Source organism: Hypanus sabinus, chromosome 17 (genome assembly GCF_030144855.1).
Source record: "Hypanus sabinus isolate sHypSab1 chromosome 17, sHypSab1.hap1, whole genome shotgun sequence".
Lineage (NCBI taxonomy): Eukaryota > Metazoa > Chordata > Chondrichthyes > Myliobatiformes > Dasyatidae > Hypanus > Hypanus sabinus.
In genome coordinates, this window is record NC_082722.1 from 35,909,409 (window position 1) to 35,924,990 (window position 15,582).

Genomic DNA, 15,582 nt, shown 5'->3' on the forward strand with positions numbered 1-15,582 from the left:
ATATGTGCTCAAACAATGAAGAGTAAATTATTTGCAACAGATTGTGCATGACTCAGCTGTACGTTGTTCCAGCATTGGATATCTTTGCAAACAAGATAACATATGTATATCAGTAAGCTCTCCTGCCTGTTGACAAATGTATGTTAACTGCTGGAAATAGCACTGTTTCAAATGTGACCCCTGTAATCAGTTGCAGAGGCTTCCAACTGGTAGTCAGATGGACTTTTTAATTTTCTCCCACAGTAAATAAGAACAGCTTTGAAAAACGAACATAACCACTACAGGTGGCCCCTGTTTTTCAGACGTTCGCTTTATGACAGCTCACTGTTACGAAAGACCTACATTAGTACCTGTTTTCACTAACCAAAGAGGATTTTCGCTTTTACAAAAATGACGCCTACTTTATACGTGTGTTACCCTGAGAAAGACTACGATGACCGTGAAGCCTTGTGCTGGCAGTTGTGTGTAAAGGGGATTTCTTCTTTTTTCTTTGTTACTGTATATGTAATCAAAATGGCTTCTTTGTTTTGTTAAAAGCAGGAATGCTTCTTTGTTGCGAGAGAGTGCTGGAAGCTTGTTTGGGTTAAAATTTACTGATAACGTGAATTGTATTCCTTTGTAAACCAATTGGGATTAATGTTGTTCTTTCTTCTGAGTCTGTAAGCTATTATTGGCGGGCTTTTGGGGAGATCGGCGCGAGGGGGTGAGAGAGAGAGGGCGTGATGCTGTAAGCTGGGCGAGGAACAGACCCCAAGCGGGGGTCCGAGGCCAGGAGGTACTCCAAGGAGAGGAGATGAAGCTAGATGTGCTTGGTTGACCACTTCGGATGGTCCTAAGCTGCAAGTTGAGGAGTTCGGAGGGGATTGAATGGTGGCCAGAAGACTTCAGTAATTGAGCTCCAATGGTTGTGCATGAAGTGGTTTGGACTTTGATAAGTTTGGCGCCTTTTCTTTATTTTTTCCTTCATATATACTGTATCGTTATTAATCATTTAGTTATAGTAACCTTTATAAATTGTACTCATTTAATCACATATGGTGTACTGTCTGTTTTTGGGCGAGGCGGGGATATCACACAGCATCCACACCAGCTGATTACCCAGTTTGGCAGGGCCGAAGGCTGCTCCGCCTAGATGAGAACGAGCTGAGCGAGCCTGAGGCGACCCAGGGGGTTACATGTGTGTGCATGCATGTATGTGCGCTTGCATGTACATGCAGATTTTTTTCTCCACATCGATTTTGGCTCACTGTCTTCCTGATTTTGATAAGTGAAACTACACCATATATACAATATTTCTATTTTATATAGGTTGTATATTTATCATATCATTCCTCTTTTTACTATATGTTCATATTATTTTAGGTTTAATGTGTTATTTGGTATGATTTGGTAGGTTACTTTTTGAGAATGGGAACGCTCAAATATTTTTCCCATATAAATTAATGGTAATTGCTTCTTCAATTTATGACATTTTGGCTTACAAACGGTTTCATACTACTGCCTGTTGCAAATGTTATTACCACAGGATGCTCCCTGATGGTCAGGTTTCAAACTTTTTCTCAACATAGCTAGCAGACCTGCTGATTTACAGATCCAGCCTAACCCACAATACTGATACAGTGGAGTTTGCCTACTTTCCTATGACGATATAGGTCTGCACTCACATCACAAAGATCTGTGGGGTGGCAGCAGAATCAGCCTCTGTGATATTGCCCCTCGGGTGCAGTGCATGGGAAAATCTGAGGGAAGTTGGTGGGAATGTGGGAGAATTGGTTAAGGATGACAATCAGTGGTGGAAAGAGCTGAACTGGATGAATGGCCTCCTCCATCATGAGAAAAAGTATTAAATAAATATTAATGGCTAGGATGCACAAAGTTCTGAAGTATTAAGTGCTCAGCTTGTGTAACTTTTAACCTGAAATTGGTAAATTACCTTTCCATGTATAGCTTCAAGATCAATTTCTGCCTTCTTTGCCCATTTCTGCCAAAAGTTCGGATCATCCAAAGCAATATCACTTCTGTTACCAGATGCAACAAAACTTGCCTGAAATAGTTAAAAACAAATTCCTGAAGAAACATTCCTGATGAAGAAATTCATCCAAACGTTAAGCACTAAAGGAAATCTGAGAACCTGCAACACAGAAAGCCAGATATTCTTCCCTTCTTGGGTCACATATAGATAGTGATTTGCAACACAAAACAGCAAATTAACACAACATTAGTAAACTTTAACAAATATTCTGCTCTTATAACCTCTAACAACGGAACTTACAACTCACACAGGGTGGTGAATATATGGAATGACCTGGAAGTTGTTGAAACAGGAACAATAGCATCATTTAAGAAGCACTCAGATAGATAGGTGGGGCTTAGAGGGATGTGGGCTGTACACATGAAATTACGATTAGCTGGGTGGGCACTATGGTTGTCACAGACTGGTTGGGCCAAAGGGCCTGATTTCCTGTTGTACAGCCCAGAACTTCACACCTACAGATGCGCTGGGCTGTCCGCACCACTCTCTGCAGAGTCCTGCGATTAGGGAAGTACAATTCCCATACCAGCCAGTCAGGATGCTCCCAAATGTGCCCATGTAGGAAGTCCTTAGTATTTGGGGACTCATGCCAAACTTCAACCGTCTGAGGTGCAAGAGGTACTGTTGTGCTTTTTTTTCCACCACACAGCTGGTATGTACAGACCATGCGAGACCTCGGTGACGCGTGTGCCGAGGAACTTAAAGCTGTTCACCCTTTCAACCCCAGATCCATTGATGTCAATAGGGGTTCGCCTGTCTCCTTTCCTCCTGTAGTCCACAGCAAGCTCCTTTGTTGTTGCGACATTGAGGGAGAGGTTGTTTTCATGACACCACTGTCAGGACATTTACAGAGGCAAGTGTGTAAAAAGGGCCCGAGGGATCATTGAGGTTCCGAGTCACCCCAACCACAAGCTGTTCCAGCTGCTAATATCTGGGAAACGGTACTGCAGCATAAAATCAGGACCAATAGAAAGGGATAGCTTCTTCCATCAGGCCATCAAACTGATTAATTCATGCTGATACCATTGTATTTCTATGTTATATTGACTGTCCTGTTGTACATACTATTTAAAACAAATTACTAAAAATTGTACATTTAGTCAGAGACAAAGCGTAAAGATTTTTAATCCTCATGTATGTAAAGAATATAAGAAAAAAAGTCAATTCAATTCAAACCATTGCACAAGCTTGCTAATCATTATTTCAGTATCCTCTTTGGATTCACAACTCTCACATATTTACGCTCTTCTAAATCTAAACTCATGCACCATTCAGATCACCCTTGCCTACACCACAGGTGACCCTGCGGCCCATTTTCATACATTCTATAAATGAAACTTCTCATCTAGTTTTCTTGGCTTCAGTGGTGCTGTCCCCATTCCAGCAATGAATTTGCAGCTTCCTATATAGTGACACTGTGGGGGCTCAGCCATGCATGCGAATTGCAAGCTGTTATTGCTATGCTCCCATGCACATTTACCCCAGCACCACTGTTCCCTAATTCATGATTAACAAAGCAAGTAACAGTAAACACACACTTTTGAAAAAACCCAGCTGGAAGAGTTTGGGGACTCCAATCCTATTGCACAAATATACCTACACCCTTATGTAGAACATAGGTACAAGTTCTTCAGCACACAAAATCTACACCAACCATTATGCCAAATTAAACTAACTCCATCTGCCCGCACCTGATCCACATCTCTCCGTTCTGTTCATGATCTTATGCCTGTCTAAAAGTCTCTTAAATGTCACTATTGTATCTGCTTCCACCACCCCTTCTGGCAGCACTTTCCACCCTCTTACCATTCTCTGTGTAAAAATAAAACCTGCCTTGTACATCTCCTTTAAAACTTCCTCCCTCAACTTAAAGCCACGCTCTTTGAAAATTTGACATTTCTGCCCAATCCACTTGTGATTCCACCTTGAGGGAGGGAGAGAGGGGAGGGGGAGACTTCCTTTAGAAGATCAATTAATCAGTGAGATACGTGGATCAGTCCAGGATTCACCAGCTTTTCCTCAGGCACTACCTACCTTGGCAAACGTTGAGCCTCTCCCTTCAGATTCAATAGTAATTGTTTTTGTACGTCGCATAAGAATCTGATCAATGTCCTCCTCGCAAAACTTAGAACCTTCATCTTCTTCATCCATAATTGCACCATAAGCACCCCTACGAAGCAAGTCTTCAATTTCTTTCTTGGACATCTGTTGCATCTATATAATTAGGAATTTAAAGGTAGACTTATTTACTTGAAACAGCATTGTTTTAAAGCAGGGCTTCCCAACCTGGGGACCCTTTGCATAATGGTATTGGTCTATGACAAAAAAAAGTTGGGAACCTCTGATATTAAGGAACCTTATTCTGGTCATTCTGAATTCTTCTGAAATTTATATATTTATTTCTTCAAGCTAATTTGGTGAATAAAACTGTATGTGTTAAAAGTCAGCATTAAGATCTCATCAATGTTGTAGCTACTTCTGGGCAGTGACTTCCAGAATAAAAACAAGTCATTTTCTCAAGAGAAGATCAAGAGTCATGCAATTCATACAATAACAGTGTAACAAGTAATTTCTCAAACACAATGTTACACATACTTCAAATTTATGCTTTGCAATTTACGGACAATGAAATTCTTGGAATCATTATTGTTGTATGCTATGTAGAATGACTAAATTAAAGTTTTCACATCATAACTGATGAATTATCTCATCGATCTGTTCAATCACTGTGTTGTAAAAAGCATAGAACAGTATGATAGCAATGTACTAAAATTGCTGGACAGAAATTAAGATTGGAATCAATACTTTCATTACATACCCCACCAACGGTATTCTCTCGACCATTCATACTCTGCAGCACAGCTTTGTCAAGACCCAGCTTCAGGCTGGCCTTGTCAAACATTTCCCGTTCATAAGAGTTTCGAGTTATCAGCCTATAAACCTTCACAGCTTTGTTCTGACCAATCCGGTGACAACGAGCTTGAGCCTTCAAAAAAAAAATTACCACCATAAAACACTGTTAATTTTCAACAATATGAAACACCTTCTGCTTTACTTCAGCATGATGCAATCCTACTTCTATCACAATTTTCTAAAATATCAAAGCAAAAATAAAATCACAAAAGGCTTCCAAACAGAAGTCCAAGAGACAGTCCTCATCAGGGATCGTGGGTGAAGAGGATCAGCAACTTTAAATTCCTGAGTGTTATAATTTCACAGGATCTGCCCTGGGCCCAGCATTACAAAGAAAGCATGGCAAACAGTGCCCCTATTTCCTTAGAAGCTTGAGAAGCTTTGGTATTACATCTAGAACGTTGTCAAACTTCTACAGATGTGTGCTGGGGAGTATACTGATCGGTTGCCTCATGGCCTGGTATTAAAACCCAAAGGCCCTTAAATAGAAAATCCTACAAAAAATAGTGGATACAGGCCAATCCATCACAGGTAAGGCTGTCTGCACCATTGAGCACGTCTACATGGAGTGCTATCGTAGGAAAGCAGCATCCATCATCAAGAATCTCCACCACCCAGGACATGTTCTTTTCTCGCTGCTGCCATCAGGAAGGTGTTACAGAAGCCTCAGGGCTCACAGCAGCAGGTTCAGAAACAGTTATTACCTCTTAACCACCAGGTTCTTGAATAAGTGGGATAACTTCACTGTCCCCATCACTGAATTGTTCCCACAACCAATGGACTCAGTTTCAAGGACTCATCATCTCACATTCTCAACACTTGTTGCTTATTTATTTATTTACTTGTTTATTACTTTCTCTTTTGTATTTACACAGTTTGCTCATTGGTTGGTTGTCCGCCCTGTTGGGTGCAGTCTTTTATTGATTTTATTATGTTTCTTGGATTTACTGTGTATGCCTGAAAGAAAATGAATCTCAGGGTTGTATATGGTGACATACATGTACCTTGATAATAAATTTACTTTGAACCTTCCAAGGGATGAATACAGGCTCTTCACTCTATGGTACCAGAATTAATATAGTTTTGATTTACTGAGTTACGAAAATCAAAACCTGCTCTCAACTTTATATTGCCTTGACATTGGTTGACCTAATGGGATAAGTACCTTCTGATAACTTCAACCATGTGGTGTATTTTCACATTTATTCTGTTTCACAGTAGAAGGCAATATAGTTCAGTCCAATCTAAGCAAAGCCAATATCAACTTGTATACATGAACAGGCCAATGGTGTCAGTTAAAAATTTATGCTCTTCTTTATACATGTTGTTTAATTTGGTGATCACATGATAAGTTGAGCTCAAGCATTATCCTTTGTGTTGTATGACGGTGTCGGAGTGGGTTTTGTGACACAAATAAAACAAAGACAAGATGTTCTTTTTAAAAAAAAATTCCATAAGACGCAGCTTGCTATTCTTTGAGGTTGAAAGCTGAGAGATGATCTAATTGTAGTGATTGAGATTTGCAATGAATAAATATGGACAAAACATTTCCTCTGGATGAGTGATCCAGATTAAAGAAATTTCAACAATGAAATCAGGAAGTACTTAATCACATTTAACTGGGATGGAATCTGGTCTGCAATGACCTTTCCAGACTGATATCAATAGATTATTTTTAAGATAAGGGGAACTAATAGTAGGATGTCAAGGCACATTAACAGAGTTGAGATTCACATCACCATGATGTTAGCAAATGTAGAGCCAGAACCAAAAAACTGAATGGCTTGCTCCTGATGATCAAAATTCTGTTGTGATTCAATTAAAATCCCAAGTACAGGTATGGGAGTCAGCCACACCTGGAATATGGTTTCATAGTGACGAAGTTAGCCTCCTCCCTGTGTAGTAGTCAGTGTTTCAGAATAAATAACAGTAGCCTGGAGAAACGGGCCCTTTGGTCTGAAAAGGGGCATCAGTTAAGCAAACTGTGAGTTTTTTTTCCCATTCCCTGTCATTCTGCACTCAGACTAAAAATCTGGGGGGGACGGGCAGGGTGAATAAAACCTGTTTTCTCTCACTCTAACCCTCATGGAACCTTTTGTTTTGTCTTGTTTTGATATAATAATATTTCTAGCCCACAGCTCATTATAAGCTAAAAAAAAATCCAGATTTATTATTTCACAATAATGAAGAGAGCACTTACAACAATAAGGCAAAGGCGATAGACAAAAGGAGAGTCAGTGGGTGTGGTTTACTTGAACTTTCAAAAGGCCTTTGACAAGGTGCCGTACACGAGGCTGCTTAACAAGATAAGTGGCTGACTACTAGGAGACAAGGAGTGGGAATAAAGGGGGCCTATTCTGGTTGGTTTCCAGTCACTATTGGTGTTCCACAGGGGTTGGTATCGGGACCACTTCTTTTCACATTGTATGACAATGATTTTAATTTCATTTTCATAATTTGTCACACCAGACAGTCAGCCATTCTTGTCTGGTGCTGTGTCAGGACTGGTCTCCCTTTCCGATTAACCGGGTCACTGTATGAACGTTCCTGACATGACCCTTGTTTTTATGAGGCCGAGTGGCTAGCTTAACGCTCAAACCAGCACGTATGGAAAGCGTGCCGGGGGAGGGGGGGCCAACTGGGTTTGAACTTGGGAGCCTTCGCTTCCGAAGTCCGGCGATGATGCCACTGCTCTACTGGCTGGTTTCCATGATTTTGATGATGGAATTGATGGCTTTGTGACCAGGCTTGCGGATGATAAAAAGATAGGTGGAGGGGCAAGTAGTGTTGAGGAAGCAGGGAGTCTGCAGAAGGACTTGGATAGATTGTGAGAATGTGCAAAGAAGTGGCAGATGGAATATAGTGTAGGGAAGTGTATGGACATGCACTTTGGCATAAGGAATAAAGGTGCAGACTGTTTTCTAAAAGGGGAGAAAATTCAAATTTCAGAGGTGCAAAGGAACTTGGGAGTTCTTGCAGAGGATTCCCTGAAGGTTAACTTGATGATAGTAAGGCAGGCAGATGTAATGTTAGCATTCATTTTGAGAGAGTTAGAATATAAAAGCAAGAATGTAATGCCAAGGCTTTATAAGGGATTGGTCAGACTTCATTTGGAGTATTGAGCAGTTTTGGGCTGGTATTGGAGATTCATGAGAATAATTCCAGGAGGGAAAGGGTTAATGTACAAGGAGCGTTTGATGACTCTGGGCTTTTACTTGCTGGAGTTCAGAAGAATTGTGAAAGTTTTTTGTTATTATTAATCCAGAGCAATATACACAAAATGCTGGATGAACTCCAGAAAGTCAAGTAGCATCTATGGAAATTAATAAACAGCCAACGTTTTGAGTCAAAGCTCTTTATCAGGATTGGAAAGGAAGGGGCAAGATGCCAGACTAAGGTGGTTGTAGGAGCTGGAAGGTGATAGGTGAAGCCAGGTGGGTGCGGGGGATGAAGTAAGTGGTAGGTGGAAAAGGATAAAGGGCTGGAGAAGAGGAAATCCTGATAGCCAAGAAGAACGGACCATAGGAGAAAGGGAAGGTGGAGAGACACAAGGGGAAATGATAGGCAGGTTCAGAGAACGGGTAAGAGGGAGGCCAGAGTGGGGAAATGAAGAAGAGGGAATAAAATTACCGTAAGCTGGAGAAATTGGTATTTGCTGTATCGGGTTGGAGTCTAATTATTCGGAATATAAAGTGTAACTCCTCCAACCTGATGGCCTCATTGTGGCAGAAGAGGAGGCCATGGACCATCATGTCAGAGTGAGATTGGGGACTGGAATCAGAATTGAAATGGTTGGCCACCGGAAAACCCTGCTTGTTGCAGATGGAGTGAAGGTGCTTGACAAAGCATTCACCAATTCACACCGGGTCTCACCAATGTAGATGCAACCACATTGGGAACACCAGATACAGTAGACGACCCCAACGGATATGCAGTTGAAGTGTTGCCTCACCAGAAAGGACTATTTGGTTCCCTGAGTGGAGGTAAGAGAGGAGGTGAATGGGTAGGTGCAGCACTTTTGCCACTGATCGGGGCAAGTGCCAGGAGGTAGATTGATGGGGATTTTTAATTACAAAATTTTATTTTGTAATTGTTCAATATAACTAGGTAAGAAAAAGTACACATTTTACAATCAATAAGTTGCAATTCATTACCCCAACAGCCTATTGATAAACTCAATCCACACCCAAATTCCAGTTCAAGTTTTACTTACCTGAAGATCATTCTGAGGATTCCAGTCTGAATCAAAAATGATACACGTGTCTGCTGCAGTGAGGTTTATTCCTAAACCTCCAGCTCTCGTGCACAGTAAGAACACAAAACGATCAGAGTCAGGCTTGCTAAATCGGTCAATTGCTGCTTGTCGCAGGTTTCCCCGAACTCTCCCGTCAATGCGCTCATACGGGTACCTGCAAATACAATGTTACAGACAATTATCTCCCATACTTTATTAACATTTACACAGCAATGGTTTACTTTTAAAGCAAATTATTTACACTATGCTTACAATTGTCAACATTGAATATGTAGTGTCTTTGAGAACAATTGTAAAAACTGTCATCAGCGACACAAGTGATTTAGAACAGTGACATTTCAGATGTAGCTGAGCCTCCAAATCAAAATAAATGGAAGTTAAAGAGGTTAGGCACAAAACTTCATGTTTCAGTGCATTATGAATAACAAAGGGGCTTTTACATAAGCTGATAAAAGAGGCTGTGAACACAAAGCAGTGGTGCAGGAGCGTTCACGTGGACATGAACAGAATGGAGAGCAACAGAAGCATTACACAACCTGTTGCTAGAACTCAGCCTTTTTTTTCTATCAATCATAGTGCTCTGGATGTCAACAAGGGTTACAAGTTTATACGTAAGAATCAATGACTCTACTTGGAAATCTTCATCTGCCCTCCACAGACGTTGTAAGTGTTAATATAGTAGAGTCATCCCTAGAGTAAAATCATTCACCAATCTCCCCTGCTGCTGATAAACTCTTAACTTTTACCCATCAAAATAGTTTGCTTGTGATGATGGTCAAAAATCAAACACAGGCAATTCTTTGGTGACAGAGCACTAAATCAACTAATTCATGGACTTGTAACAAAAAATGATAAAGGTGGCATGACCAGCGAGGGGGTGCACCAGTCAGGCTGTCACAAGTGTGAGGTCTGTACTGTAATGCAGACAAATCTGGCAATTTATTCAACCCACGTGGCTTCAAATTGAATTCAGGAATAATAGTGCCAGTGGGTATTGTCATTGTATAAATGATTATTTTTCACTTGTCCAAATCTTCAGTCTTACCAGGTGATAGACAAGATAAAACAATCATTATCCATAGATCAAAGCACAGTAGGACGTGACAATAACACTGTTTCACGACATCAGAAGGGATGAATGTTAGTGAGGAAAAATGGGTTCAAGTTCCATCTATGTAATTCTCCAACAGATGAACTACAACATTTGCTAATTTCCATTTTTTTCTTTCTCATCCATTAACTTGTTATGCTTTTGCTTTGTACTGGTTTTATTAGCCATCTCACAGTAGACTCGACAAGCCTGAAATCCTTTTTGTTAACCGACACGGCGTTCTGTTGCTGAAGCACCTCATCTAGTTCTCTAACCAGAGAAACAAATCATATTTCTGTGCTGTATGATGCTGACTTTATTCACATAAACATTCAGATGTGTCTTGTGCTCCACCTGTGTATACTGAAACACCTTACAGCTAAAAGGGAAAAAATACAGATGCTAAGACCGGATTTCTTAAATATTAGAAACATGATGCATCTAATACTGACAACGTAATGGTTTTAATGGGATTCAAATCCAATCAGTAAACAAACACAATGGAAGATACTTGAGCTCATTTGGTAACACTTTTGCACCAGAAACTGATGCTGAAGTTGGTGGAACAGGACAAAGTTTAGACTGACATTCTAAGTTAGTTCTGAATGAGAAGGTGCCACCTTTTAGATGAGGCATTCAGCAGCACCTGCCCTCAACTGGACCCAAGATTCCAGTGTAATATTTTGAAAGTCGGGGTATTTCCCCTCATTATTTTGACCAATATTCGCCCCCAACCAATACCTAAATGATGAGTATTAATCCCTGAAGACTGTGCTCAGATGACAGTCATACTTCTAAAAAAAACTTTAAAACTACTTTACCTACTGTAAATCACAGACACCCAAGTGAGTGTGCCCGCCATCTCCTCCAAAAACAATTCTAGTTGACTGATTTATCCTCATTTACAAATCTTGCATATTTCTGACATCCTCAGCCATCTCCTCTGTATCCTGTCTAGTACAATCACATTTTTCCTCTGATGACATGAACTGTCTACACTATTCAAGCTGTGACCTAACAGGCATTATATGCAGCCCTAGCATAATCTTCTTACACATAAAGTGCCCAGGCTAATAAGAAAAAGCCTTTGTATGTCTTGTTAACCACATTAATGTGTCCTACGATGTTTATGGCTCTCTGGTGGTTGGCAATATCTTCCTGTTCCTCTACACCTCCTGAAGTTTATTGGTCTCTTTCCTTGCTGTCCCTCCCCAAATCCACAATCAAACACTTCAATGGATTAAAATTCCATTCCACACTTTACTGCCAAAATGACCAGTTCATCTATATCTTCCTCCGATCCACCTCTTCATATGCAGTCTAAAGATTTCCACCTCGCTGACAACCACACTGCCAATTTTTGTACTTCTGGTAAATGTTTTTGGCATATGTCCCTACATTCTAACTTAAATCACTGACAAAGATTACAAAAAGCTATGGAAAAAGGACTAAGCTCTGTGGACCATCAACAGTAACTCTCTTCCAATCATAAAAAAAACATTCATCAATCCTGACCCTTTGCTTCCTGTCACTGAGCCAATTCTATACCTGCTTTCCTGGAATGAAGGGCAACACACTTCAACTCATACCTGCTTTTCTAAATGAAAATCTCATGCTCACCCTCAGAATTGCCTCATTAATTACAACCTCCCCCCGCCCCCCATCACTGAAGTCCAATTAACTGGTGTGTAGGAACTTGGGAAATAGGTTTTAAACAGCAAAGCTCTGCATGCTCATGACCTGACTAGTGCTGAACTGACATCAAGTTATTGATACTTTATTGCACTTTTAATTCACTTTTTTGACATGATATTGCACAGCAGCTTTTCAGGGAAGCTTTGAATGAGAACAGCCAATAGAACAGGTAGGTTTAAAGACAGCATGGAGCTGGGCTCGAGACGAATAGAAGAGTGATCAGGAATCAGAGCCTTCTGGAACAGAAATAGCAACACCGCGTGAGCCAAGTGCAAAACCATCATGATTTCTGAATGGTTGAGCAACAGTTCATGGAGTTCATCAGAATTTTGCTGTCAGTTAAAAACTTTTATTTTCTGTTCAGCCCTTTGCCCTCATTAAGCTCTGTAAGTGTTTGAAAAGTACATAACATTTAAATTAATTCAGTGCCCTGCCAGTGACTACAGCCATAATGGGAAAGATAATCTAAGGACGATACAAAGATAATTTAACTGTTGTTTTCCCACCTCCACCCAAGGAAGATGTAGCGGCCAAACTAAACCAAAACCAAAACAATTACTGCTGCTGGTGACACTACAGATTTGATCTACTTGCACGACGAGCCCTCACTCCAACAATGATTGCTCCAAAAGTCAAGCATATGCATTCGATCCTTTATTAACAACTAGCTAACATCTAAACTTGAAGCGAAGAAACGTAAAAGTACCCAAGTGCAAGTGAAGGGTAATTGAGCAGTCATCAAAAGATACATTCACTGGTCTGCTACTACAAATTGCGATGAACAAAGCAAGGATACGCGACTTATTCCCTTCAGTTTTACCACGTCCCCACTCATGTAACTAGTTACCATAATTAACGCGTAACACAGAACACAGTAGAGATAGAGAACAAATGCATGGCTCCTACAGAAAGTTAACGTTCATCTCCTCCCAAGTCAGATATCACCAGCCTAATTTTTACACTGCAACTTCAGTACTAATATAAAACGGAAAATGCTCATAGCATGCTAAATGTATCTTTGTGCAGAGCCTACAAATGTTATTTGATTCTATTACAGTTTAAGATTATCTAAAAATTGTTTGAGGGAGCATTTTATAATGCATTAGGTTTTAATATGATTACCCTATGGGTAGTTTCTGTGGCAGTACAAAATATGACACGAAATTGCTATGTATCTGCACTTGTGAAAGAGTCGCAAGGTCATTTTGCTGAAGCAGATTATACAGTACACATCATTGAACTGACAACCTTCTTCTTAAAAACATTTACCCCAAGAACTTCACCCAAATGTTGTCATAAACAGAAAATGCTGTGAGCCTATGCATACAACATGCACACAGTTCCATTTTAAAAGAATGATTCTCTTTATGTTGTCACAATGCAGAGGCACCAGCTGAACATTACTTGTCTGCCGATTTGGTTTTTAAACAACATGAGATTGCTTTTTTAAGCTTGAGGCATACACTACATCCATCCTGCCCCCACTGTCTTGGAGGAAAATAAAACTCCTTCCAAGTGAGCATCTAAACTAACAGTTAGCAATAAATAATTGATTAGAAATCACAATTTACAGAAGGGAAACAAGTAAATAGGCAAACAAGTTTCAAATATTAATTGGAAACAAGAATGCTTCTTTCTATTCTACGTATGTTCGCCTATTGTGACCAGGATCATAAATTCAAGGCAACTTGTGGTTTTTTGACTTCCTGCTATGATTAAAGTTTTATAATTACCACAACAGGGCATCACTAAGCTATAATTAATCGCTGATTTCTGATTAAATATCCCATCATAATTGTGCACAACCATCAGATTCAAATTTAATATCTACCAACTATACATTTCCCACAGCATAGTGAATTGATTACAAGCTTGGCCTTCTCACAGTTAATGGGGTCAATAGTTCAGGTGTAATTATTTTCCCAGAAAGAGGTCAAGTTAGAACCATTTTAAGAGAAAAACGGTCATATTTAAACTACTAATTCTCTTAGGCATGTATGCATGCACACTCTTCGTATCACAGTAATGGTGAGAAATTCTCATGTCTGCTTCCTCACCTCCCTCCCCCACCATTCCCCTCCATCGCTTGTGGTGAAAGCCATGATGGACCAGGACAGAGAGAGAGAGTTGCCCCATCGACAGCAGAGTGAGAAGTAATCACGTACCTAATGATAACCTTAGTTACTCTTACCCTAACAGTTGTACTTCATGTCCTTACCCACCCTCAGGATCGTCACCTGTCGCATATGATTCTCGGCAGCAGGATGCTCACTGATGCCAAGTCATCAAGACCTCATGCCTACTGTCTTCCGGTTCTGCTACTTGCACCTTGTTGGACTCAAGTAAAGAGAGGTAGCTAGGTCTTCACCTGGTGACTCAACTGCTCTAAGGATCAGAAGCAGATGCCGGAAACAGGCTTTTCCAGTAACCGTAAAGTCTGACACTGCAGGACTGTACAAACACTTGCTAATGCATGTGCAGAGTGAAGAACAATGGTGACAGTTGGGATACCCGAGCTGCACTGGGTACTCTTGCAGAGATGGAGGAGTCCGTCTCTTGCATGAGTGGGGTGACACTGACAATGATGTTCTCGTGCCCGAACACAGAACTGGCTGGCTGTTATGAGCACCAAATGAGGACATGCATGTCCTCAATCAAGGTCTACAACCCAGGAATGCTGAAAATCTGGAATGAACAGAAATTGTTGGAGGCACTCAGCTGGTAACACGCAACACCAACATTTGAAGTTGCAGACCTTCTATTAGAACCATTCTAACAGGTAACCAATCTAAATCTTACACGTTCAACCCCTGCTGCTGTACATTTCAGAGCACAGCAATTGTGATATCAAGTGTCTCCAAGCACACTGACATATCTGAAATGAATATTTGACATGTTGATGGCTTACTCAACACTGAAACTGTGTGTAATAAACATTCTCGGCCCCACTGGTTGTGTCCTACATAGTTATTACCTGGCCAGAGTGTCGTTTCATCTCCAAGCAGCTCGTCAGTAGGTCAGCTCCAAGGTGTGAAAAGATCAAGGAGCAATGAAGGATGAAGGTAGCATGGTAGACCATGGTCCCTGGCAATGCTATTCCAGTTTACTGATGTCTCTGCTTGTACGCCTGCTGTACAAGGACCTAAAGTCCAAAGAAAATTTATTTCTGGATGCTCAGGGTCAGCCTTGTTTGCCGGGCCTCCAGTGAACGATATCCTTCATTCTTACAGAGCAAATCAGTCATAAATCCAATTGTGACTCAAATTTGATTGCTCCTTTAACAAGCAACATTGCTGTAACTGTCTTCTTAAGTCAACAATCAATTCTTTCTGCACTGACATACAGCTGATTGAAAAACCTTTCAAACATCCAGGAACGATCCTGAACTATGGTGACTAGGGTTAAATCCTAGATCAAACATGTAGCAGGCCTTGTTACAATAGACCGCTAAGGCCTGTCATCACCAGGCGCAAATTTGTGTTTCCCAAAGGCTCTGAAAATCCCTCTTCTTTGTGCAGCCAAATAGTGAGAAGAACCTTATATGCAGAAGAGTGATATTTGAATAGTTAAAGTGACAATCTCATGACTTAACCTCCA

The 15,582-nt window shown here is 40.6% G+C and overlaps 1 protein-coding gene across 13 annotated transcripts in view; it reads right to left on the reverse strand.

The window, feature by feature from the left end:
* chd9 (chromodomain helicase DNA binding protein 9) overlaps window positions 1-15,582 on the reverse strand; it is a 269,727-nt gene that overhangs the window by 52,439 nt on the left and 201,706 nt on the right. For all 13 annotated transcript variants that reach the window (XM_059992850.1, XM_059992857.1, XM_059992852.1 and 10 more), the window contains 4 exons: window positions 9,159-9,354; window positions 4,851-5,018; window positions 4,067-4,246; window positions 1,934-2,044 (listed from right to left, as the gene is read on the reverse strand). In XM_059992850.1, the coding sequence (XP_059848833.1) occupies window positions 1,934-2,044; window positions 4,067-4,246; window positions 4,851-5,018; window positions 9,159-9,354 (655 nt within the window). The remainder of the gene's footprint in view (window positions 1-1,933; window positions 2,045-4,066; window positions 4,247-4,850; window positions 5,019-9,158; window positions 9,355-15,582) is intronic.